General features: G+C 38.1%; 1 protein-coding gene and 1 pseudogene across 2 annotated transcripts in view; both read right to left on the reverse strand.

The window, feature by feature from the left end:
* SEL1L (SEL1L adaptor subunit of ERAD E3 ubiquitin ligase) overlaps positions 1-26,885 on the reverse strand; it is a 71,030-nt gene that overhangs the window by 8,310 nt on the left and 35,835 nt on the right. Inside the window, exons 5-19 of the mRNA XM_001105925.5 lie at positions 25,277-25,382; positions 23,789-23,951; positions 19,431-19,484; positions 19,281-19,340; positions 18,245-18,326; positions 17,726-17,880; positions 14,782-14,838; positions 12,206-12,274; positions 10,087-10,164; positions 8,947-9,009; positions 7,251-7,338; positions 6,785-6,933; positions 5,386-5,551; positions 4,761-4,835; positions 3,281-3,453 (exon numbers count right to left, since the gene is read on the reverse strand). Coding sequence (XP_001105925.3) covers positions 3,281-3,453; positions 4,761-4,835; positions 5,386-5,551; positions 6,785-6,933; positions 7,251-7,338; positions 8,947-9,009; positions 10,087-10,164; positions 12,206-12,274; positions 14,782-14,838; positions 17,726-17,880; positions 18,245-18,326; positions 19,281-19,340; positions 19,431-19,484; positions 23,789-23,951; positions 25,277-25,382 — 1,538 coding nt within the window. The remainder of the gene's footprint in view (positions 1-3,280; positions 3,454-4,760; positions 4,836-5,385; positions 5,552-6,784; positions 6,934-7,250; positions 7,339-8,946; positions 9,010-10,086; positions 10,165-12,205; positions 12,275-14,781; positions 14,839-17,725; positions 17,881-18,244; positions 18,327-19,280; positions 19,341-19,430; positions 19,485-23,788; positions 23,952-25,276; positions 25,383-26,885) is intronic.
* LOC100427525 (non-histone chromosomal protein HMG-14 pseudogene) lies at positions 20,024-23,929 on the reverse strand (annotated as a pseudogene). Its single transcript, XR_013396476.1, has 2 exons — positions 23,789-23,929; positions 20,024-21,236 (listed from the first exon to the last, which is right to left on the reverse strand). The product of XR_013396476.1 is annotated as a non-histone chromosomal protein HMG-14 pseudogene (transcript).

The following is a 26,885-nucleotide window of genomic DNA, read 5'->3' on the forward strand; positions in this document are numbered from 1 at the left end:
CACAGCCCTTATCTACCCCACTCTTTCCTCAAGTGCATTGCCTTGGGGTGTAAAAACCTCAGGGGCTACCACCAGAAGAGATGCCTTGAAATACTGGTTCTGAAGAAGGCTCCTTTATCGACTAATTATAAACCCTTATTAGGGGATCTTGTGTTTCCTTGTGTTAGATCTTTCTGTAAGGGGTGAAACCAGTCATTCTTAATTTTGGCCCAGGCTGGAGTATTCTAAATTCAGACATGTAATAGAATGGGATGGTGGGAATTTTCACTTAAAAATCTCACTTCTACTCCCTATTATCAAAGAATACCAAACTCTTAAAGAATTCCATGAGACATGAGGAAGAAAGGTTAAAGACCAAAAATGACTCCCCCGCCAACATATTTAAATACAAGCAGTTATTTTCACCTATTCCTTATTCTTGTCCTTAGGGTGTGTCATTATTTAAAAAGAAGAGCATCTTCAAATAATGGTAACAATATGGTTAGTGTCTGAGTTTTTAGAAAAATATAACTCAAATGGTTTTTTGGACTGCTGTATTTTTCAAGATCATGGATCAAACTTCCTGTGATTCATACACTGGATGATTCACTGGGGTAATTAAATAGATTCACTAGTGTGTAATTAAAACTTATCAAATAATATGATTTTTTTCAATTACAGTCAATCCTCATATTTAATATTTTCCTAACTATATTAAATGGGGGATTGCTTTTAGTAGCATGAATATTTTAAACCTCAAAAGAAAAAAAATACAAAAGGTGATCACGATGTCTTATAAAAAAAAGTAATGGAACCGGGTGCGGTGGCTCACGCCTGTAATCCCAGCACTTTGGGAGGCCGAGGCAGGTGACTCATGAGGTCAGAAGTTCGAGACCAGCCTGGCCAAGATGGTGAAACCCCATCCCTACTAAAAATACAAACATTAGCTGGGTGTGAGGGCAGGCGCCTATAATCCCAGCTATTCGGGAGACTGAGACAGGAGAATAGTTTGAACCCAGGAGGCGGAGGTTGCAGTGAGCCAAGATCGCGCCACTGCACTCCAGCCTGGGCGACAGAGTGAGACTCCATCTCAAAAAAAAAAAAAAAAAAGTAATGGAGTTACTGATTTTTATACATGATTATTTATTTTCATACATGATTATTTATTCTCAAAAGCTAAACAAAAGTTCCCTCCCCCTACTCTTATCAACGGAATACTATGCCTTTTATCATATTCTTTATTCACAAGAATTTCTATTATTAGTTATACATTGTAAATTAGAAGAGCACATTAATTTTCTTGTTTTATAACCTATTATAAAAACAAGAGTAGTTATATCATTTTAATCTTGACTACAGTCAGTAAATTATTACTAGATGTACTCCATGAAAGCTATAACTTACATGTGATTTTTATATTAGTCTTGTTAAACTTCACTTGATTTAAATATAAAGTCAGCTGGGTGCAGTGGCTCATACCTGCAATCCCAGCACTTTTGGAGGCCAAGGCGCTTGAGTCCCCAGGGGTTTGAGACAAGCCTAAGCAACACAGTGGTACCCCATCTCCATTTAAAAAAAAAAAAACAAAAACCCATCAGCCTTTCTGATAGACGCTAAGTCTAATTTGGGACACTGGATGACTGGGTTTGACAATAAAGAGAGGCTTTAATTACTACATTAAGTGGCAGAGATCTTCCAGAAGTTGAATGTACTGAGTTTGCTGCTCCTAAGCCTTGACTGAACTATATGTAAGTATCTAATTTTAGTAATATTCTAAATATTAAGGTAAGTTTAAAATATAAACATTTACATACTAATTAAAATAAAACATCCAAATGTTAACAAAGCAGCAGCATTTTGTCAAGAAAATACTGCATTAGCAAAAAATGAACTTAACTTTCCCTCAATCCTTAAGCAGAGTTAGGTCAACAAAGGGCCTCTAAGTGACACAGGAAGGAGTATAATTAACAGCCCATTTCATAAGTCTTGGTAAAGCCTTTTATACTCTTCCTAGAAATTGAGAAAAGTGAAAGGCTCCAGTGTCAGGGAACGCATGTTTTCACAAGTCTCTCATTTCCAATTCTTTGCTTTCGACACAACTGAAGAGGGACCTATCAAGTGGTCAGGGGACTGGATCATTAAAAATAATTTCTAATGACAAGTGACTCTGATTTTTGGCATCTAACTCTTAAGGCAGTTTGAAGAATTAAGTGACCACGCTATAGTGAAACTCTTCCCATTTTTCATGTACATATTTATATGAATGACATTCTAGTGATACATTTTAAAAAACGAAAAACAGAATGCTAAATCTCAATTTTTAACAAATACTCTATCTCATTAAAAGATGCATTTTCAATTAACAATACAAAAAGCAAAGTTTTATCAAAATGTATTTTGTAGATTTGACCAACAATGTATTAACTGACCAACTGTGACTAAAATATCTCATGAATTTTTCTTAACACTTAGATCACTGGTATAAAAATTCAAAATGAATTTATACACTTGTTTGTTTCAGATAAGTATGATAGAATAATCAATAAAAGACCTAAGCATTAAAAACAATATATTAGTATTACATTCTACAGAACTCGTGGTAGAAAACATAAATTTAGGGAAACAGGAAAAGATATAACTTTCAATTAAAAAACTTGCTTGTATATTTCTAAAACATTAATAATGGTGGGTGAGTATTCAATTATTATTATTTAGAGTCTACTGGATATTTTAAGGGTAACTAACTTTATTTAAAAATGTTAATGATTAAAACAGCTAGAATTTAGACCCTTTGAAACTTAAGAAAAAACTGAAATGCCAACTTAAAAATGTACAAGGGGGTCTGTAGTTTTTCCAATTTCTTTTGAGGGCACACAGGCAAAACCTTAAGTCATGAGTCTAGAGAATGTCAGACTTCATTAGGAAAGTATAAGAATCAGAAATAAATTTATCATAATGCATTTAATTCATTTCCAAATAATTTGAAAAGAATAGAATTTGGCTGAAGACGGACAGACAGTTTCTCAAACAAGTAGTTATCAGCAGAGGCAGCACTGCACCTCCATTTTCATGAGTCTGTCTTCAGCTTAATCCCTAAATAAAATGGCGTGGATAGCAGTATCTGTGGGTGCTGGAAGATGAGAGATGGAAGCACAGTCTTCTGAAATATTACAAATCAGGCCCATAATTTAGTGGCCTGAAATCCAACTGAATGTCAAGGAAAGTCTATTTTCTATTCAAATGCAAGTGTTTCCCCCAATCACAATTATATGATTCAAACATGTTTGGAAGCCACACTCACCTGTTTAATGCCCAGTCCTTTCTCATGCATGTATCCCAGATTAAACATAGCTTGTGCACTGTGTTGCTGCTCAGAAGCCAGACGGTAATGAATAAATGCAGTTTCATAATCGACATCGGTGCCAAATCCATAGAAATGATAGTCTCCGAGCTTAATTCTAGCCACAGTATAGCCTTAAACAAAAGTTAAATGCAGAACTGCCAATAAATAAAGTATGTTTAAAACAGACCAAACTTTTTTCTCCTCCTGTTAACATGCTTACATAAAACAAATAATTTTAATTCGTAGTACACAAACTTTGTAACAAATCCTTTCAGCCAAGTTATAAAGTCCAGTAAAAATTTAAACTAGAAGTGTAGCTCTTCTGCAGAAGGCTTTGGAATAGAGAGAGGTAAAACCAAGTTGGTGGTTTTACCAACCAACCTGTTGTTGGGGGACAGGTTTAATATCCCTAATTCAAAAATCTGAAATCTGAAATGCTCCAAAACCTGAAACTTGACATTCAAAGGTCATGCTCAAAAGGTAACGCTCACTGGAGCATTTCAGATTTCAGATTAAGGATGCTCAAACAATATATATGCGCAAATATTCCCAACACACACACACAAATACAAAAACATCCGAAATCTGAAACATTCTGGTCCTAAGCATTTCAGATAAGGGATACTCAACCTGTACTCCCTTCTTTCACAAACACTCCTATGTAAATGATCAGGCTCTACTTTATCATGTCACTTACATTTTAAAATAGTCCAGACTGACCATTTAGGTTTGGAGAAGGAACAAGCAGAGAATGTTGAGAGGAACATGTTCAAAAGAAATATTCAAAAGAAAAAGAAGAAAAAGTCTCTTAGGTTTCAGACTAATATTCTATCATATATTCTGTTTAATTCCCGTTTCACACAGTATACTGGCCTCAAACTACAAACCAAAGAGTGAATCATAGCTTGACGGAAATGTGTTGTACAAAGACTTTACAACCCAATTTAGAAACTCTGGCTCTGAGAAACTTCTATGTCAAGAATAAATAAGAATAATATGCAAACAAATGAAGTCACAGTATCTCTGCTTAATTATTTTATTTTTTTGAGATGGAGTCTCATTCTGTCACCCAGGCTGGAGTGCAGTGGTGCGATCTTGGCTCACTATAACCTCTGTCTCCCAGGTTCAAGCGATTCTCCTGCCTCAGCCTCCTGAGTAGCTGGGATTAGAGACGCCTGCCACCATGCCCGGCTAATTTTTTTGTTTTTTAAATAGAGTTAGGGTTTCACTATGCTGGCCAGGCTGGTTTCGAACTCCTGACCTCAAGTGATCCTTCTGCCTTGGCCTCTCAAAGTGCTAGGCTTACAGGCGTGAGCCACTGGGCCCGGCTTCTGCTTAATTTAAAGGTGATGAATGGCATGGTTTAATATTCTCATGGGAGATAAACAACACAGGGAGGTCCCTGGGTGAAACTCTTGTCCTAGAATTAATCACTCACCTTGAGAGGCAGCCCTGTTCCAATGTAGCAAAGCTCTGGGATAAGTTTCATTCTCACCTACAATGGTTGCTTCTCCTACAGGAAAAGAAACGAAATACAAATCAGGCATTTAAGAAAAGGCACTAGACTTAATTTTCATTTGCAAAGTAAGGAGGACAGGTGAAGCATAAGTTAAAGAAGAATTAGGATATAAGAATTAAAACAAATGCTGAAATTAGACAATTACTGAACTAAAATAGTGAGTTCAAAGCAATCACCGGATGCAAGAGTGCACTCCTTTGTGAAACATGTTTTATCTATAGAACCAATCATGAGACTATTGAGCCACTTTTCTACACAGTGTTGGGAAAATGGCATTTTTGCATCCACTGTATTTTGAAAAATATATTTATGCAAAGGGCTTAATTTTAAAATGAATGTCAAATCCATTTCTACAGTCAACTCTGGTTATAAAACTAACTTTGATGGCTAAAGTAAAATATTAATAACTTAAGCATGTGTGTTCAGTTCCAGTTATAATAATAAAGAATGTTTCCTAGTAGCTTTTCTTTTTGAACAGATTAAACAGCTCACTGGTATGAACTCGTGCATTCTAAACCTAAGGTAGGAGTAAAATGAACCTTACTCTGATCAAGAATGAAGGCTGCATTGCTTTGTGCCACTTCATAGCCCTGTTCAGCCAGGAGGAGGTACTGGATCACTGCAGCATTGTAATCGCCATCTTTATAGCTGTTATAGGCAGTCATAAGCCTTTCAGACCAACGGCCTCGTTCACATACATTCTTAAACAACTGTGTGAGGTGGGGAATAAAACATCAGTAAAAGAAAATAAGAACGATATACCAGAAAATCACTTACGCACTTTGGCTACAGATAATTATTAAGCTTGCTCTTTCAGTTTCTGGTAGCTTTCTTGAATAGACATAAAAGTTTGAGATACTTATTTAAAGTTTTCACTTACTCTTTAGAAGTCAACGGGTTTATAAAAAAATAACAGTACACAATCATTGTACTACAAAAATGACCATTTACTCTGCCCAGGTACTGTTCTTTTTTTTTTTTGAGACGGAGTCTCGCTCTGTCGCCCAGGCTGGAGTGCAGTGGCGCGATCTCGGCTCACTGCAAGCTCCGCCTCCTGGGTTCACGCCATTCTCCTGCCTCAGCCTCCCAACTAGCTGGGACTACAGGCGCCCACAACCGCGCCCGGCTAATTTTTTGTATTTTTAGTAGAGACGGGGTTTCACCATGGTCTCGATCTCCTGACCTTGTGATCCGCCCGCCTCGGCCTCCCAAAGTGCTGGGATTACAAGCGTGAGCCACCGCGCCCGGCTTACTCTGCCCAGGTACTGTTCTAATGGTTTATGTGTATTATGATTCTTAATCCTCCCGTGAGGTTCATGAAGGGCCACCCTATGACGTAAGTCCTGTCAACAGCCCCATTTGACAAGTGAGTGAACTAAAGTACAGAGATTTAGAAACTCTGCTAAGCATTTATCAATGTCACTCTAAAGTGCCAGGTCTAAGAAAGAGCTAAGAGGAAAATTTCCAATTAGGAGATCTTAGCATTCCTTTTTGGAACATTCATTCAATTTTTTTCTTTCCTTTTTTTTTTTTTTTTAAAGTGATAGGCTCTTTCCATGTTGTCCAGGTTGGTCTCGAACTCCTGGGCTCAAGCCATCATCTACCTCAACCTCCTAAGTAGCTGGGACTACAGGCATGTGCCACTGTGCCCAGCTCATTTTTTTTTTTGATGCTGATTATTATCAGATACTGTCTTAGGTGCGAGAGATACTGCAGACACCAATGTCTCCCCTTACACAGTTGATTCTAATAGGGAGAGACTATAATAAGTAAGTATAATAATTACACACTGACCCCTTAGTCTTCCCTCAGTATATCAAAGCTAGGTAGGCTGAGTCTAGAACTATGTAAGAAAACATACCAAGAAAACCAGAATTAAAAGCACAGACTTTCCTGCTGGGCAAATCAACTCCCTATACACAAGCTGGTAGAAAAGACCTTACCTCCACTGCAGTGTGACATGATCGCATCACACCGGTGCCACTGGCATGCATCTGAGCTAGGTTGTAGAAGGCCAAGATGTGGCCTCCCTGAGAAGCTAAATTAAAATACTTCAAGGCCTGTTTATAATCTCTCTTGACTCCAATGCCGTCTGTAAGAAAAAAAAAATCACATGAGATAATAGACTTAAGATTTAGTTAAGCATCAGAGGAGGCTTATATATGAGGAATAAAACTCTAATGAAAGAATTCTTACTGAGTAAATATGTGAATCTAATACAAATTAGCATATTGATACAGATTAATATAATTTACAATGAAAAACACAAGATGTATAAATCATTGAACTGGCAGAACATTTAACCAGCCAGAATTTGGTAACACCCATTTCCATATCATAACGCCATCCAGAGGAAAACAGCTTAATTTAGATCTTGGTGTATCCACCATTAATTCCAATGTTACTTACTATAGTACATGGAACCAAGCTGTAGTTGCCCATCCACCCAGCCTTGTTCAGCAGCTTTCTGGAAATACTTCAGGGCTAGATCATAATTCTGTAGAAAAAGATGTCATATGATGAGAACGCTCAAAAGGCTGACATACTCAAAAGTTAAGAGATTTATTTAAAAAATAAAGCATATAAAAAAATTCCTGAAGAGCCATTAAAAAGACCACTTTCTAATTCTTATAATAGATAATAATATACATTAAGTCATAGGGGGATTAATATTTAAGGCGGTGAAGAAAAGCAAAAAGGAGCCGGGCGCGGTGGCTCAAGCCTGTAATCCCAGCATTTTGGGAGGCCGAGACGGGCGGATCACGAGGTCAGGAGATCGAGACCATCCTGGGTAACACAGTGAAACCCCGTCTCTACTAAAAATACAAAAACTTAGCCGGGCGAGGTGGCAGGCGCCTGTAGTCCCAGCTACTCGGGAGGCTGAGGCAGGAGAATGGCGTGAACCCGGGAGGCGGAGCTTGCAGTGAGCTGAGATCCGGCCACTGCACTCCAGCCTGGGTGACAGAGCGAGACTCCGTCTCAAAAAAAAAAAAGAAAAGCAAAAAGGAGTTTTTGTGAAACGATTTGTATGCTGCTCTCAGAAAGCATAAACACTAGTAGAACTTCAGACCAGGAACTAAGAAACAGTCAATCTTCTCTGCTAACCAATTAATCCTTTTTAAACCTCAATTTTCCTAAAATTAAAGAAGGAAAATTCTCTCCTTATTCTTTTATTCCCTGTGTACCTTACCAAACACATTATTATTATACTTCAAAGGTCATATGTATCCAAGGAGAAAAGTTAAAATAAAGGTTACTACTGAATTTTAGTGTCCTAGAATGACTACAAGGCCTCAAAATGAGAACACATTACTGTCTTTTGTGTTAGAGAATACCTATAGATATTAAAAACCTAGCTCTTAAACCTAGCTCTTAGTTTCAGCCTCAAATCAAAAGGACATATTACTTGGAAAGATCATATAGAGAAGGCAACAGCAATATGAATCCAGGGACATCCAATACGAGGAGGCTGCACCAAAGGATGAGATGCAATGGCCAAGGAAACCCAGACACAGACAGAACACCAGGGAAGGGAGAGGTCAAGTGAGGTACAACCAAAAAATGTCAATTGGACTGACATTTAGGAGGTTACTGGTGATCTGTACAGACAGTATAGTTCCATGAAGCAGAAGTTCGATTGCTAAGAACTCAAGAGTGAATGGCAGCAGCTTAGTTTGACTCTGAGTGAAGGGCTGGGAGAAGAGAGGTGGTAGCTAGAAGGGGCAAAGGGCAGAACAGAAAGCTTTCCTCCTCCTAAATGGAAGGCAGTTATGTATTTTGTCAGGCTTGAGTAAAAAAGGAGGCAAGGAGATAAAGTCCTGAGAAATGGTTAGAGCAGGTCAGGTAGAGAGCAGAGATGGAAGAACAAGAAACAGTTCCACACCTTTGGGAGAAAGTGCCAGACACAGAGCTGTTCTAAGAGAGCTGAGAGGGTGTCTGTCGGGTGTCGGGTGGTAGTGAGACAAACTCAGACAACAGGAAGAGGTTCAGCTTTGCTTACAATGGAACAGCCCCACCTGGGCTGACTGGAAGCTAATTAAGGAACACGTCCCTACCTCTCCAGCCGACTGATTATTAAAGTCAGAATGTCAGACTGAACACTTACAACTTGAACTCCTCTCCCGTAGAGGTAGGCCATTCCGAGCCCACTCTGTCCAACTGGGTTGCCCTGCAAACCAGAGAAATCAGACAAAAGAGTGAAAAGAATTCATTCAAAAATAGGCAAGAATAAATAACTGCAAAATAAATCATTTGTAAGCATATTCAAAAATGTGTCTTAGTACTTTTCAGTTCAAATCAAAATTTCTTCTCATCAGACTAAACATAATATTTATTGGCTTTTAGACATTTAGGGGCTTTGAGTAATTTGCTGAAAAAGAGTCAAGAGTAAAGTCATTTAGAATTCAATTTTGGTGACTTACTTTATGAACATCTGTACCATGAATTTATGACATAAAGCATGACTAATGTTATTTCATCAAAATGAAAAGCAGGTCACATTTTTGCAGTTTTTCATTGGTAACATCCCACCCCAATAAAGAGGGAAGGTATCAAGGAACATCTTGTAATAAGAGCACAATCATGTAATAATAGCAATGCTGCAATCAGGTGACAAAAATATATACTTAGGATTATTGGAGTGTCATAGAGCAAAGAGAATCACTGTTTTGGGACTAGAAAAAAAAAGAATCTAGCATTTGCCTAAACTTAGAGGGACAGAAGACATCTTTAAAAAGACTGTCACAGCATTCCTTCAGAAAACATTCAAGTGATATCTGGAACTACGGTAACATGTATAATAGTTGACAGAGAGGTAAGTGTACATACTGAAGACATACAAAATTGTAGGTATTCATATGCAGTTTTCTGAGCCAGAGAAAGCCCAAATTATGTACTATGATTATCAAAAGTACCCTATTATGTAAGCTTTTCAATTTCATGTTGCAATATAAATAGGGTAGATTATATAACTTCAAGTTCCATTACTAAAAATCAGTATTTCCCTGATTAGGAAACTTCTCAGTGAAACTTAACAATTAAAAATCAACAGTATGGTCCCTAAGAAAATTGCTTTTTATCAGGAGGGCTTTGTCTAATTAATACATTCACATGAATCATACCTAATAAGCAGTTTCAATAATGTATAGCATGAGTTGGCTATGATTAACCTTTTAATATAACAAATTTATTTATTTAAATATTAGCAATAAGGTACACATTTCAGTACACTGAGACAAAGCCTTACCATGTCAGCAGCTTTCTTAAAGTAGTGGAGAGCTGTCTCATTACTCTGAGGTACAATGTCACTTCCTTCCGAATACATCTGGAAAACAGATCCCAATTTCAGTAAGAGCTGTAACCCTTTCTCGAATTACATTTTTCTCCTTTCTCATCGCCTTTTGGGTTTTGTTAGATCTCATGAAATCTTTCCAAAATATTTAGAATTCCCCACAGGATATTTCAGAATTAAAATCAAAGGCTGGGTACAGTGGCTCATGCCTGTAATCCCAGCACTTTGGGAGGCCAAGGTGGGCAGATCACCTGAGGTCAGGAGTTCGAGACCAGCCTGGCATATGGCAAAACCCTGTCTCTACTAAAAATACAAACATTAGCCAGGCGTGGTGGCATGCGCCTGTAATCTCAGCTACTCGGGAGGCTGAGGCAGCAGCATCACTTGAGGCCTGGAGGCTGCGGCTGCAGAGAACTGAGAGCTTGCCACTGCCCTCCAGACTGGGCCACAAAACATGACCTCATCTCAAAAAAAAAAAAAAAAAAAAAAAAGAATTAAAAGTAAACCCTTAAAAGCAAACATTTTAATAATTATATATTTTGATGCCACCTCAAATTTATGCCTTACTTGTAAACATGAATACATAAAATCAGCTCATATACTAGTCTCAGAAGAAATCTTTAAGCCCAGCATAAATCATTTTTCTCACTCTATTCCAGGGCAGTCAAATGGTTAGTAAGTTGCTTAGGATCAGATCAGTGATTCAACAAGGAAAGGGGGAGCTGCTTGCAGCATTCATTCTTCTTTCTCCTCTACCACTACTTTCCCCAGGATAAGATCACAAGTGGGTCTTAAGTTCAGGAAATGAAGTAACTAAAAGGTTTATTTGAAAAGGGTTTAAACACTAAACGATTAGAGTATCAGGTATGGAGAATGATAAAAGGCCGAGAGAAAGAAAAACAGAATGGTCAAGACCGCCTTTATTCACATACATGTTAAAGAAACAATACATTTAAAAGATAGTTTTTAAAGACAGTGACAGTAATTGAGAGCAAGAACCAAAAGAGGAATGAAAGGTTCTTAAATGCTTAACAAAAACAGATGGGAAATACCAAGTTCCATGCTACGGAACAGCTGGAATATTTAAATGTAGTTACCACACCCCAATTACTAGTATGATCATGAGGCAAATCATGATGAAATTTCCCTGTTGTAAAAACCTTTGTGATATATTCCATCTAAACTTCCTTACTTCAGGATTTACTTAGAAGTGAAAATACCCATTGATTTATAGTATGTTTCAAAATAATAAAAAGTTTTGAGATTCTTCCATGACATATGTAATTTATTTATAAAGTTTCTACACTTAAATGTTCTGTTCCCTTGATTGAGAACATAGCTACAATGAGAAGAGGTGGGTCATGGCTACCACATTTAAGACAATTAAAAGCTCTGCAGATAAATTTCAACAAACTCTAATTGCCTCTATTCAGTATGGAAGGAAACAGGCAACTGTGAGAGTCTTAGCAAAAAACTGCACAGCATCAAGAATACGTTCCTCATTATTGCATACAATACACAAAAAGTAGGCGCTCAGTGAGAGTTAATTTCAATGGAGAATTAACATACTGATGAGTAAATAGTATGTTTTTTTTGTTGTTGTTGAGATGGAGTCTCGCTCTGTCACCTAGGCTGGAGTGCAGTGGTGCGGTCTCGGCTCACTGCAAGCTCCACCTCCTGGGTTCACACCATTCTCCTGCCTCAGTCTCCCGAGTAGCTGGGACTACAGGCACCCGCCACCATGCCCGGGTAATTTTTTGTATTTTGAGTAGAGACAGGGTTTCACCATGTTAGCCAGGATGGTCTCAATCTCCTGACCTCATGATCCACCCACCTCGGCCTCTCAAAGTGCTGAGATTACAGGCGTGAGCCACCGCACCCAGCCGCAAACACTATGTTATATTTAAGTTGCCTAAGAAAATGCCTCTGAACAGCACTTTAAGATATAATAGTCGTGCACTAGAAATTTTATTTCCAATTTATTTTTGGTAAATTGTAGATCCTGAACACAATACATGCTAATTATGCAAACACCTCTTGCTATTGCATAAAACATTCACAGGATGTACAGTACCTTTCCCAAAAAGGCCATGGCATGTGAATTGCCAGCATTTGCTGCTAAATTGAAGTAATCAAATGCTCTCTGTGAGAAAAGAATTTATTAAAATAATTAGTTTTAAACAGAATCTGCTTTTGACTTTCAGCCAAAATAATTATTTCAGGAACATTTAAAAAATCTTGTTATATATTACAGTGCTTTAAAAACAAGAATACCCAGTCACGAATATTTTGAAAGAGAAATCGGAACATCTAGAAGTCTTATTTTACCAAATAACTGTACCATTTATCATTAAGTCACTGCATAATTATAGATACAAAGAAATTTCTTATGTCTCCTAAACTTAAGGTCCAAGAAGGCTCCTGTTATTTTTAGGCAAAATGAACATCAGCCTGCTTAAAAGACACATTTAAGAGCAGCTTGACTTCTTTGGTCTATTTCTCTAATGATAACCTGGGAGAAAGGAAAAACTAAGAAGCCTTTCCAAGACATGGAGCATATTTTCATTGTTCTCTAAAGGAATACAATTTCCTCTTGTACTGTTTAGACAAAAATTCTTGACCCTACTTAAAAATCACTTAAGTAAACACACTAGCGTCACAGAAATTCATTATCACCACTCTCAACTGTATTGCCGCCCATTTTTTTTAAGGACCTTGTACCATTGGTTATTCCTCTTCTTTTCCTTGCTGACTTAACTTCTCCCTCTTTTGGAACCAGTTCCCCCTCAACCACATTCTATAATCTCGTTATCAAAAACTAAAACTCAGCAGGGTGTGGTGGCTCTCACCTGTAATCCCTGCACTTTGGGAGGCCAAGATGGGCGAATCACTTGAGGTCAGGAGTTCGAGACCAGCCTGGCCAACATGGTGAAACCCCGTCTCTACTAAAAATACAAAAATTAGCCTGACATGGTGGCATGCACCTGTATTCCCAGCTACTCGGGAGGTTGAGGTGGGACAATCAGTTGAAGCCAGGAGGTGGAGGTTGCAGTGAGCCAAGACTGTGCCACTGCACTCCAGCTTGGGTAACAAAGCGAGATCCCGTCTTAAAAATAAATAAATAAATAAAATAAAAAAACTCAAACCAAAACATACAAGATATGTAGCTCCTTTAGACCCTCAATTTCTCTCCAATGATGACTGTTCTGTTAGCTACTTCCCTTCACAGCCAAGCTTCTCGAATAAATGGTGACATGCACTTCAATTCACTCTGTCATCTAGTCTTAATTGGCTTCCATACGCTACATCAAAAAGACAGCTCGTCAAGGCCACCGATGACCTTCATATTGCCAATCTAAATTTCAGCTCACCTCACTCCACCTTTCTCTGCAACATTTGGCAGAGTCCATCATGGCTTCCTTCTCGACAGACTCTCTGCTTGGCTTACAAGATGTCACACTCTCCTGGTTTCCATCCTAACTCTACGGGTACCACCTAAGTCTCCTTTGCTGGTTATTTTTCTATCAGTTGACTTCTGAACATTAAAGTTCTTCAGGGCTTAGTTTTGGACTCCATTCTCACTTGGCATTCTCTAAGCCAACTCATCTACTCCCATAGCTTCACACACCATCAAGATGATGGCAACTCCTAAATTTGTATTTTCAGCTTCAATCCAGTCTATTCAACTACCTCTGAACACCCTATCCAATGCCTGAACATACCCCTAAAATCTTCTCTCCTTGACCTCAACTTGTTTCTCCTCCAGCAGCTCAATTTAAGCAAATGGCAATACCACCTTATTGGTTGCTTAAGGTATCAGCCCCCCTTCACTCATACTCTATCCATCACTAAGTCCTGTTACATTTACCACCAAATACGTCTTGAATCCATTACTATCTTCCATTACTGTAGTTCTAGTCCAAGCCACATTCTCTCTCACCTGAACTTCTGGAATATTCCCCTCCCTGATCTGCCTGATTTTATTCTTGGGGTCTTCTAATTCATTTTCTATACTGCAGCCAAAGCTCTTTTCAAATCTGAACATGCTGATCTTCGTAGCTCCCTGAAGTGCTACAGGGATATGCTGATGTGATCAGGCATTGCTTATCTTATTTCTGTTTCATGTACTATGGGCAGACCAGCCACATTCCTGTAGTATGGGCAGACTAGCCATATTCCTTCCTGTCTCTGGGTCTATGCACATACTGTTCTTTTTGGCCTGGAAGGACCTTATCTCCAGTGTCAACTAAAATGTTCTCTACTTCTCCTTATGGGAGTCTTCCCTGCCAAGTGGTACTTCCTATCCATTAACCAATTATTGTATCTTTTGAATTTCCTTTGTAAGAATAACCACAATTTATATTTGGTGTGATCATTTAAAAAATATCTAATGCTCCTATTAAAGCTCCAAAAGGGGAAAGACCAAAATTATTTTGTCCAATATTGCATCCTGCAGTGAATGGCACATAGTAGGCACTAGTATTTGTATTTTTCAGCTTTCTTAGGGGTTGGTTACATCTTGAAAGCTCATTTGTGATGGGTGTTTAAATGACACAAGTTTGATACTGGCATTGACTCAGCAAGAAATATATTGAGAACATCATTTCCTGCTATAACTGAGGTGCAAAGCCCTAGGAACAGGGTAGTTACCTGATGATTCTGTTCTACTCCACGTCCTCCGTGCAGATGCAGTTGTCCCAGACCAACCTGAAAATGATCACAAACAAGGCAAAAGTAAGTGGTAGCATCTGGCACACAATTAAAATCAAACCAACAAGAAATGATTTGATCGTAAAATGGTTTCTGTTCAGGACTCAAAAAACTAAAAGATTTAGTCTTAACTCCTGAAAATGTTATTCTACCTTAACCTAAAAATTTTGAAAAGTAAAAACGTATACTTGTAATTGCGAAGCACCATTTGCGGCCAGGTGCTGTGGGTCACACCTGTAACCTCGACACTTTGGGAGGTCAAAGGTGAATCACTTGAGCCCAGGAGTTCAAGAACAACCTGGGCATCATCGCAAAATCCTGTCTCTACAAAAAAATAGAAAAATTAGCCGGGCGTGGTAGCATATACCTGTAGTCCCCGCTACTTGAAAGCCTGAGGTGGGAGGATCACCTGAGCCTGGAGAGGTCAAGGCTGCAGTGAGCTGTGTTGTGCCACTGCACTCCAGCCTGGGTGACAGAGAGAGACGCTTTCTCAAATAAAACACAGGCTAGGCACAATGGCTCATGCCTGTAATCCCAGCACTTTGGGAGGCCAAGGCGGGTGGACTCTCTAAGGTCAGGAGTTCAAGACCAGTCTGGCTAACATGGTGAAACCCAGTCTTTACTAAAAATGCAAAAATTAGCTGGGCGTGGTGGTGGACGTCTGTAATCCCAAATACTTGGGAGGCTGAGGCAGGAGAATTGCTTGAACCTGGGAGGGAGAGGTTACGGTGAGCCAAGATCATACCACTGTACTCCATCCTGGGCGACACAGCAAGACTTCGTCTCAAAAAACAAACAAATGAACAAACAAAACAAAAACCAAAAACACAAAGTATCCTGCTAAAGTGGAGGTGAAATCAAGGCATTTTCACATAAATTAAAACTGAATTTGTCCCCAGTGAACCTGCTCTAAAGGAAATACAAATGGGTGCTCTTCAGAAAGAAAGAAACTTACTAGAAGCTGGGAGATACAGTAAGAAATAAGAGCTGGCCAGGTGTGGTGGCTCATGCCTATAATCCCAGCACTTTGGGAGGCTGAGGTGGGCAGGATCACTTAGGCCAGGAGTTCAAAATCAGCCTGGCCAACATGGTGAAACCCCATCTCTACTAAAAATACAAAAAGTAGCTGGGCATGGTGGTGGACGTCTGTAATCCCAAATACTTGGGAGGCTGAGGCAGGAGAATTGCTTGAATCTGGCAAGCAAGAGGTTACGGTGAGCCGAGATAGTGCCACTACACTCCATCCTGGGTGACAGAGCAAGACTTCATTTCAAAAACACAAACAAAACAAAAAACAAAAACACAAAGTATCCTTCTAAAGTGGAGGTGAAATAAAGCATTTTCACATAAATTAAAACTGAATTTGTCCCCAGTGAACCTCCTCTAAAGGAAATACACAAATGGGTGCTTTTCAGAAAGAAGGAAAATTACTAGAAGCTGGAAGATACAGTAAGAAAGAGCTGGCCCAGTGTGGTGGCTCACGCCTGTAATCCCAGCACTTTGGGAGGCCGAGGTGGGCAGGATCACTTAGGCCAGGAGTTTAAGATCAGCCTACCAACATGGTGAAACCCCATCTCTACTAAGAATACAAAAATTAGCTGGGTGTGGTGGTGCATGCCTGCATTCCCAGCTATTTGGGGAGGTTAAGGCACCAGAATCGCTTGACCCCAGGAGGCGGAGGTTGTAGTGAGCCGAGATAGTGGCACTGGGCAACAGAGCAAGGATCTGTCTCAAAAAATTAAAAAAAAAATAATAAAAAGCAATGAAAAGGTAAATTTGAAAATAAATATAAATTAATATGGACTGTACAAAACAACAGTATCTCATGGTACCAAAAGATATAAAATCAAACACACACAGAATACTCTGAGATCTCTGTGCTGTCCCGGAAATGGTAAAAGTGCTCATTGTACCAGACTTTGGTAAGTCAAGGATGCATGTTGTGATTGCTAGATAACCACTACAAGAGTAGCCATCATGCTAGCAGAGGGGAAGAGATGCAACAGGAAAAAGCACTCAAACCAAAAAAGGGCAAGAAAGGAGAGAAAAGTAAACACGAAAAGCAAGATACACAGAAAGCAAGTAAAACAGAAAATTTTAAGTAAATTAAATTTTACATTAGTGTAAAAATAAGATGTTGAACAAGTTTATTATAAGTCTGTCAGCTAACATTTAGATCTACCTTTCACTACGTTTTTTTTTCTTAAGACTCCACTGCTAGTCTTAAAACCAACTGTTCTTAATAAGTATCTAATGCTCATCTGTACATGTCCTAAATTAGAAATAATTGCAAACTTAGTGGAAAAAAATGTAAATGTTAAAGTTCTTTTTATTTTAATATTAAAAGAAGCCACAAAACGTGTGTGTGCACACATGGCACTTTGATGGACATTATACAATTTCCATTAAACGAGCTTACTTCTGTTCTTGACCTTGAGGAAATTATGATTTAAGATGAGCAGAAGAAAACATGAACGGTAAATAGCTCTGAAGAGCATCTGATATTGCAAATATTCCAGGGACTTCTTGTTTACAGAAAGTGACAGTTTTCATCATTGGTGACTCTAGTAAGAGCCTTCATCGTCGGTGTTAATGCTGCTCTGTTCAAGCAGTGATTTTTCAGCGGCAGTACATGGGAGAGTCACCTGGACAGTTTCAGGAACCAACGCCTAGGTCCCATCCCACACTAACCGAAATGGAATATCCTAAGAGTGTGAGACTCTTGGTATTTTTTTTTAAGGGGCTCAGGTGATTCTAATATGTAGTTCATAATTGCTCAGGGCAATGAAAATGTAACTTACAGATATAAGTGCTTGCTCCTGTCCCCCACAGATTAAAATACACAATGCAGTAAAGATACTTGGTGAGATGTTTAAACACGTACCTGTGCTTGCACATCACCTTTTTCAGCTAGGAACTGGTAATATTGAATCAAATCTTCTTCTAGCATTCCACTGTTCATTCCTGGATTTTCCACTTCATCAGGCAGCCGTATTCTCTGTACTACTGAGCCTCCTGTTAGCGAGATATCACTAGCAACTGAAATAGAGGGATAAAATAATACGGTTGAGGAAAATCAGAAGAATTGTTCCAGAGAGAAGTACAATTCTAGCTACCAAACGCTGACAAACACAATGTTAAAGGAATCTGTTTTTACGGTAGTCTATATAGATCGCAAATCAGTAATCTATTAATAAATTGAACTTTTTTCACAACATAAATAGAACCTAAAGCAAAAAATTATATAAAAAAAAGTACTTCTGAACCTTAACTAGTTTAAAGATGAGTCTACATAAAACAGCCATTTTTAACACTTCAAATAGAACAATAAAAATAGAAATGTTTAAAGTTAATTTCATTTATTTTTTTTTTCCCTGAAAGGTAAAAGGGAAAACATAGATACCATGATTGGCAACAAGACGATAGTGAGTCAGTGCAGATTCACAACTCTGGAGGACGCCGATGCCAGCCCAGTATCTGTAACCCTGTAAAACAACTTCACGTGAGGAGGCAGCAGTTTCACGTACCTCAGTGGCATTCTTCGTGGAACAAATCAAGCTAAGCATCCCCAGAATTTTGCTGTCATTTGATCCAAGTACACTAACACCTTATTTATGCTAAGTTTTCGGTTTTGAGGTAATTTATTCAGCAACTTCAACAAGAAGGCCATAGCTAAGAACAAATAAATACATAATGTAGTTCCTAGAGCAATCAAAATAGATGTTACAAACTTTATTTTTCAAGTGTGTGCATTTTACTCGTAAGAGAAAAATTATAAGGGCTTTTGCTTGGAACCAGTTTTAATCTTAAGACACAATTTTATCAAAAATGAGTTAATCTTCCAAATTAGCAAAGAAAAAGTAACAGCAAAATAGGGAAAATGAGACTACTGGAAGAAGGCAAAGTGCCACTAGCAATAAATGACCAGAATAAATGGGAAGATAGCTAATCATGAAGAGTAAAAAACAGAAAGTAGAGCTCTCTGGAGTCATTCTGCACAAATAACTTCATGAACTTTAACAATCTTTAGGGCACTGTTGCAAAATAATGTATAATATTTCACGTTCTTTTTCTATAGCCACTATTTAGAAAATTTTGAAAAACTAAAGTTTTAAAAATTATGATAATCTAATTAAAAAATGATTCTGACAATTCCAACTCAGAGAAAATTTAAAAAGAGACATTTATCAGATCGCTCTTTTTAGGGGCAATCAGCCAAACTAATCATTTTAAAGAAAAATTGTGGACGCCACCGATTTTCATTTACATGTAGATTCCATGTGTTATATCCATTAACAAGAATTTGAAGGAAGTTCAACTGAGTATTTGGTATTAATACAAGCAAATCTCGATCATGAAAGCTGAAAAAGTTGTGGCTGCTATAAACCACAAATTCTTCTGATATTAATGTTATTAGCTTTCTACTAAAGTCTACTTACCAAAACCATGTGGGCTATTAGATTGCCCCCAAGAGCTCCAAATGTATAATATACAAGAGCCTGTGAAAGAACAAACAATGTTTAACTGAACACAGGCACACATTTATTCAATTCAAACTGTAACATGCAATAAAGTTTTAATAGTATTACCTTTGCCTGACTTGAATTAACACCAAGTCCAGAGGCATAGAGAAAGCCAAGAGCCTGAAATAAATGATAAAGTAAGAAATCTTGAGTTGGTGAAGGTATATCCAAGACAGACACAGTTTTATATACTACTAAAAAATGCAAGAGTCTTTAAATGCTAAAAGACTTGAATTCAAGTATGTACAAACGTGGATTAAGGAGCCTTGGAAAGGCATTCAGGGTTTTACACATTACACAATTAAATTAAATGTAACATTAAAAAAAATTTTACTTATTTGTGGCCTTTTTTTTTTTGAGACAGAGTCTCACTCCGTCATCCAGGCTGGAGTGCAGGGGCGTGATCTTGGCTCACTGCAACCTCTGCCTACTGGGTTCAAGTGGTTCTCCCACCTCAGCCTCCCGAGTAGCTGGGACTATGTAGAGGCGTATGCCACCATGCCCGGCTAGTTTTTGTATTTTTTGGTAGAGACAAGGGTTCACTATGTTGGCCAGGCTGGTCTCGAACTATTGACCTCAAGTGATCCACCCACCTCAGCCTCCCAAACTGCTGAAATTACAGGCGTGAGCCACTGTACCCGGCCACAATTAAATGTAACTTTTTTTTTTTCATAATTGAGATTTTATTGGTTGAAGATCAGTACAGACATTTCAATTTGTACATAATTCTTAACATATGTAACGAAATTCTAAAAAGCCATGTATTGTAATTCTTTTTTAAAGTTATTCTAGTGACTTTCCAGCTTAAAATTTGGAAGCAAATTTTCCTTAAGAGGGTATCAAGTACCAGTATCTTCATATGTTGCTCAGCTGTTACATACGGCCCACCAGTTCACAACTGAATAGCATGTACACTACATATTCAAATCTGTAATCTTTCACAGCACAGTAACAAAGTTACTAGGAAAACAGGACTACCACAACCAAACATGTTACAGAGTGCACACAATTCCGACAGGGAGCGCCATGATCGAGGAGTGCTTTTCTTTAGGAAACAATTCTACTAAAAAACAACATGAGAATGGAAGTAATTTAAAATGTTCAAGACATTAAATGCAGGACTGACTCCATATTGCCATTTAATATGCTTTGTATTATAGGATGTAAAAACTAACCCCCATGTATGGAATGTTAAGCTGACACCCGAGATAGTCAAAGCCTCCCATAATTCAATATCCCACACTATTTTCTGGTTGTACCAAAAAATAACCAGCAAATGATTTCACCTCTTAAAAAAAGCATTTACACTTAAAAAATGGGATGAGGTGGGATTCCCTCCTTCTTAAAAATGTTTCTAGAGCTACTACAAAACTTACATTTACAAAATAGTTGATAAAAATATTCCTCTGGATTGTACAAGAAGGGAGACAGGGACCACTGGTAAGACATGGTATATGGTATTAATCAGACTTGGCTTCTTTCTCTCCTGCTTCATCAGAGGCTGGACTCTCCTCAGTTATCGTTTCTCCGCTTTCTGCAGGTAAATCTTCTTCAGTTTCTTGGTTAGCCACTTCGGCCTGATTTCCCTTTGCTCCACTTTTCCCTTTTGTTTGCACTGTTTGGTCTGAAGATCTATCCTTTGCTGCTGCCTTTTTCGGTTTCGCTTCCACTTTTGCAGGAGGTTTAGCTGACAACCGTGCCAATCTCCTCTTGGGCTCTTCCTCGGCGGCCCCTTCGGCAGAGCTGACCTTCCTCCTGGGCATCCTGGTGGCAGGGAAGGCGTGTGCCGGGTGCCTGCGGGCCGCGGCGCGCGGAGAGCCTTGGCGAAACTGGGCTGCCTGGCCACTACCACTCCTCCGGCAGCGCGAGCTTCTGAGACCCACAGCGGGGGCGGTGGGAGAACCGGATCAAACGTAACTTTATTTTTATTATTTTTTTCGAGACAGAGTCTTGCTCTGTCGCCTAAGCTGGACTGCAGTGGTGCAATCTTGGCTCACTGCAGCCTCTGCCTCCTGGGTAAGCGATTCTCCTGCCTCAGCCTCCCGAGTAGCTGGGATTACAGGTGCTGCCACCATGCCCAGCTAATTTTTTTTTTGTATTTTTAGTAGAGACGGGGTTTCACCATGTTGGCCAGGCTGGTCTTGAACTTTGACCTTGTGATCCGCCCGCCCTGGCCTCCCAAAGTACTGGGATTACAGGCGTGAGTCACTGCGCCCAGCCAAATGTAAGTTTAAACAACAAACGTTTAGCTTGAAAACAATTTAATATTAACTAGAAAGACAAAGCTGAATACATGTAAACATGACTTTATGAACAACCATTATGAAGACAACTCCCATTATCGGTACATCAGCATATTTCTCTATATATGCAGACAGGAATACACTATGAAAACAGAGAAGATACGAATTACCAAGATAAACTATCCCAGATATAAAAAGAGGCAGCAAGGGGTCAAGTTGAAGGGGTCCAGGGAGAAAGGCTGCTCTACAATGTTAGAGCACACATCATTTTCTAAAAATAAAAACAAAAAAATGGAACAAACAATGCACTGGTGAAGTTCAACCTTTTCAATCCTTTGCCTTCTGTGGATCGTCCTTGTTGTTGGAAAGTATAAGCTAACGTGACAAAGGCAGGTGTGGCAGAGACCGCAGTGCTCACTGAAATCATGAGCTCCTCTACATTTCCCAGCCTCTCTGGAGAATCACATGCCTGGGATATGGCTGTCAGGGATGTAAGCCTGAAAACATTCTAATGAATCCTGAGGCTCTCTTTTCTCACTTCATTGTGGCGTGGAAGCCCCGTGTAGCAATCAGTGTAGCTACATAACAGAAACAGCCCATGACCAGGAGTCACTATTCAGAAAAGAGTGACGCCAACAGGAGAGCCACATCAAATCTAGCATGAGCAAGAAACAACTCTCTGTTATTTCAGACAGTTGTAGTTAAGCCACTGTGATTTTCTGGTTTTGTCTGTTGCATCAACTAGAATTAATTTTCATGGAGAGAATGCTTTGCAACATATAAAGTGCTGTGGTTTTGTAAGGTTCTAATATTAGAGGGAACTGACGCCTTATAAAGTAAAACTGTTCTTCAGAGCAGAACGCCTCTGAAAATAAAGAATATATATGTTTTTATACAAACTGATTCATGCAAAGAAGGGAAAAAGTTTTGAAAACAAAAGGGAACCATTAAGATACAATCTGTTTATAATAAAATACTGAGGAAAGAGCTGCAGAATTGTTAGGTATTCAGTTTTAAGAAAACAATTGCTATGACTCCTGTTATTGGTCATATAGTTTGAAAACAGACTTTCCTCGTGATTAGATATTTCATTAATCTTTAAGCAAGTCTCACAGCTTGAATAAACTTGAATTATTGAAGGAATTTTAAATAAATATGATGGTCCCCTAAATCCAGGTGTCAATCTTAGCATTATTAATGGGGAAACAACCAGATATGTTATCAACTGATGTGATACAATGTAGAATACAGAACATCCCTTGTAATGTAGTCTGGCCAAAAATATTTTACTTGTGTTCATCAGCTTTTAGCTGTGACATCCTATTGACAGGAAATACAGGTGATGAAGAAACAAACTAAAAGCCACCATGAAAAAACAAACTGAAGTAGGATATTCTGCAGAAAAACTGTGCCTATCTCTAATACAGACAAAAAAGGCACTGGGGTATACTAGATAACAACAAAATGAAAGGTCGAGTCCTGGACTGAATACTGGTTTGGACAAAACAGGTATAAAGAAAATTTTGGGGTTCAACATCTTATGAACATAGTGTGGATATTATGTGACTTAAAATGTGCTGGGATGAAAAGGTGAAGTTCTAGAACAACAGACAGTGATATCTCATTTTAATAAAAATATCATGTGTATATATACACAAAGAGAAAGATCTATTATAGAAGGATATGCATGCACTAATATGTTATTACTCATATTTGGGTGGTACATATGTGATGTGTACTTCTTAGTTTTGTTAGTTTGTATTTCTAGTTTCCTATAATGGACATGTACTGCTTCTGTAATAAAATACTTTTTTTAAAAAAACCCAAGATTAACATGAGCTGCAACATCTGAACTTTGGAAAAATGCAATGGTGAGTAATTTCAGATAAAAAATAATTAGCTTCATATTTCATTCTCTACAGATCTAATTTGGAAAACTACAAATGTAATTGTGGCAAGGCACAACTGCAAAAAGGTCTTCACTGACTATAAATGTTCCCAGACTAAGGAAAAAGACTATCCAAGAAGACTGATAAAATGGTTAGCCACAAAATTAGTATTTAAAGATACTTTATCTTTCAGTCTGACTTTTTAAAAGAAGTCAGGACATAAGAGAGTAAATTGCTTTTAAAATGAACAAGTGCTACATGCAGAGAGATTCTTCACTGAGAATGTACTTACAGTCTGTCCCTTGGGAGAGCCTTCCTCAGTCAGCTTCTCAAACATCTCTCTCGCTGCCTGGATATTCTGTGGCAAGTAATCACCAAATAAAAGAGCATATGACACTCTCTCCAGGGCTTTGGTATGGTTCATGCCTGCTGCCTTCTGAAGATACCGATAAGCTCTTTAAATGTAAACAATTAAAAACCAAATTAGTAATGTTCTGAAACTGCCATTAAGTTTTTTTGATCTACTAAAATGCAGCATAATTTCTTTATGTTACAAAACCCCTTTGATAACCTTTTGAGATACGGAGTTTCACTCTTGTTGCCCGGCTGGAGTGCAATGGCATAATCTCGGTTCACTGCAACCTCCACCTCCTGGGTTCAAGCAATTCTCCTGCCTCAGCCTCCTCAGTAGCTGGGATTATAGGCGTGTGCCACTGCACCTGTCTAATTTTGTATGTTTAGTAGAGATGGGGTTTCACCATGTTGGTCAGGCTAGTTTCAAACTCCTGGCCACCTCAGCCTCCCAAAGGGCTGGGATTACAGTCATAAGCCACCATGCCCAGCCACCCCCTCTGATAAATCTTATTTCTATTTGGTCATGTTACTTATATATGTAAAAAACATCCTGCTTTTTTATTAAAAAAAAATTTTTTTGAGACACGGTCTTCCTCTGTTGCCCAGGCAATCACAGCACACTGCAGCCTCTCTACCTTCTAAGATCAAGTGATCCTCCCACCTCAGCCTCCAAGCAGCGGGACCACAGTGTGCACCATCATGCCTGGCTAATTTTTAATTATTTTTTTAGAGACAGGGTTGCACTATGTTGCCCAGATTGGCTGGCTATTTTGTTTTTCATATGAAGTACCAGTTCTCCCTGTTATCCTAATATCTTGAAATAGTCTAATTATACTAACAGTAATTCTATTACTTTACTTTTCTATTAAAAAAAGTTCACCAGATTTGCAGTAAGAGATTACAATATGATGGTGTCCAGTATATGATCTAAAAATAACCATTGCAATTTTCTTTTTAAATCTTTGCAGACTATAAAAATGTCAGCTGAAATTAAAAGGACATAAGATGTTACGAGATAATCACTTGTTCTGTTTTTTTTCCAAGCACAAATTCCTAAATTCCAGTCAAAAATTACAAAGCAAAACCAAAAAAACGTACTTGACAACAATTCTTTTTGTTTTATGTCATTTTGAATTATAAATAGTATATGCATTCTTGGTTCTTAGAAACTACTACAACTTGAGTCAATCATTGCCATTTTACTCACTGTTACTGTAATCAGTATGTGTAACAATTTTACCTTAACAAACTAAAGTGTGGTAAAAGCAATGCTACTAATGCCCGCAAGTCATATTACGTTTTCTTGTAATGGAACTTAAAAAAATCTTCTGTGTCTCTGGTAGTCCGTTTTTTAAATAATGTAGTTGCTATTTGTCTCAGTAATGGCCTGTCTTGGGGGAAAAGTGGACTTAGCAGTGCTACCTACTCTCTTTTTTGGCTTTTCTTATTGCTTCCATTAAGGATTTTCATTCCAGTTTGATACATCATTTCTGCTTCCTGCATCTGCCGTCTCTTAGCAGCCTCTTCTTCAGCTAAAAACAAAATGTCAGATGCATTTAAATGGATTTTAATTCTACACCAATTATCAACCATAAGTATTTATTCTTTCTTTTGGGCAGTCATACAAACGTAATGAATGATCTTTCACTATTCTCAAATACGATTCTAAAAACACTTATGTGTGGCCTTTACATGACACAAGACAAAACTTAAAAAATATATATATATATAATTCATTGAAATCACTTTCTTATAGAAATACCAATACCAAGCTACTCTTAGAGGGTACTTTTCTGTTAGAAATGCTAACTTTTAAAAATATAATTCAACTAAAATTTCAGATTATATGTGATACGGTTTGGATCAGTGTCCCCACCAAATCTCACACTGAACTGTAATCCCCAGTGTTGGAGGTGGGGCCTGGTGAGAGGGATGGTTTCTCATGAATGGTTTAGCACCATCCCCTTGGTGCTGTTCTTGTGATAGTAAGTTCTCACGAGATCTGGTCATTTAAAAGTATGTGGCACCTTGCTCCTCACCATCTCTCTTGCTCCTGCTCCCACCATATGAGATGGCTGCATCTCACATGGAAGTTTCCCAAGGCCTCGCCAGAAGCCAAGCAGATGCCAGCATCATGTTTCCTGTACAGCTTGCAGAACCGTGAGCCAATTAAGCCTCCTTTCTTAATAAATTTCCCAGTCTCAGGTATTTCCTTATAGCAGTGTGAGAATGGACTAATACAACATGCCAAGGTCAGCTAAAATAAGGTCTGGACATTAGAACACAGTAGTCAGAAAAATGCTGTTATATCCAAAGGACACTTTAGCTCTATTGGAAATACTGTGTATCTTTATGAGGATAAAATATTTGATTAACTATATAATACAAATTAGTAAAAAATTGATTTTTATTAAATATAGAAACTGATTTAATGTTCAAGTTCACCAATTTTTCAAAATCATATAACACTGAAAATCACAGAACTGTTAAAGATTTTTCAAAAGTTATTTTGCTACTGTAAGAACTCATCAAAAGAAACATATTTCATTAGAACCAGTATTTATAGAAACAGAAGCAAATTCTTCTTATAATATAAAAAAATGCATTAACTGGAGTACCCAGTCACACTGGCCTACATCTAAAGATGGACTATATTTGATGTGCTTCCTCTTTTAGAATTGCCCAAATACTCTGTAAAAGCCATTTTTTTAAAAAAATTGGTATTTAATGGGTTATGTTCAAGATTTTCTGTTGTTTTTTCATAGTTAGGAAGTTTTTCCTGAACATAGCTTTCCTTAGAGGTCAGCATCTTTATAATGACATTAACACTAAAGATGGTTAAATATACTGTATTTGTCAAATGTTACCCTGGCATAGCATATTTCACTCTAAGTATTTTTTAAAAGTTATTTATTTTTCTTCTAATCACTATTAATCTTCTCCGTAATGGCCCAGTTTCCTTTACTGTCCCCCAAAAGTTTTATGTTAATTTACCAGCCTGAAGGGTTTAACAAAACAACCTGTGTATACCAACG

The sequence above is a fragment of the Macaca mulatta genome, chromosome 7 (genome assembly GCF_049350105.2).
Source record: "Macaca mulatta isolate MMU2019108-1 chromosome 7, T2T-MMU8v2.0, whole genome shotgun sequence".
NCBI lineage: Eukaryota > Metazoa > Chordata > Mammalia > Primates > Cercopithecidae > Macaca > Macaca mulatta.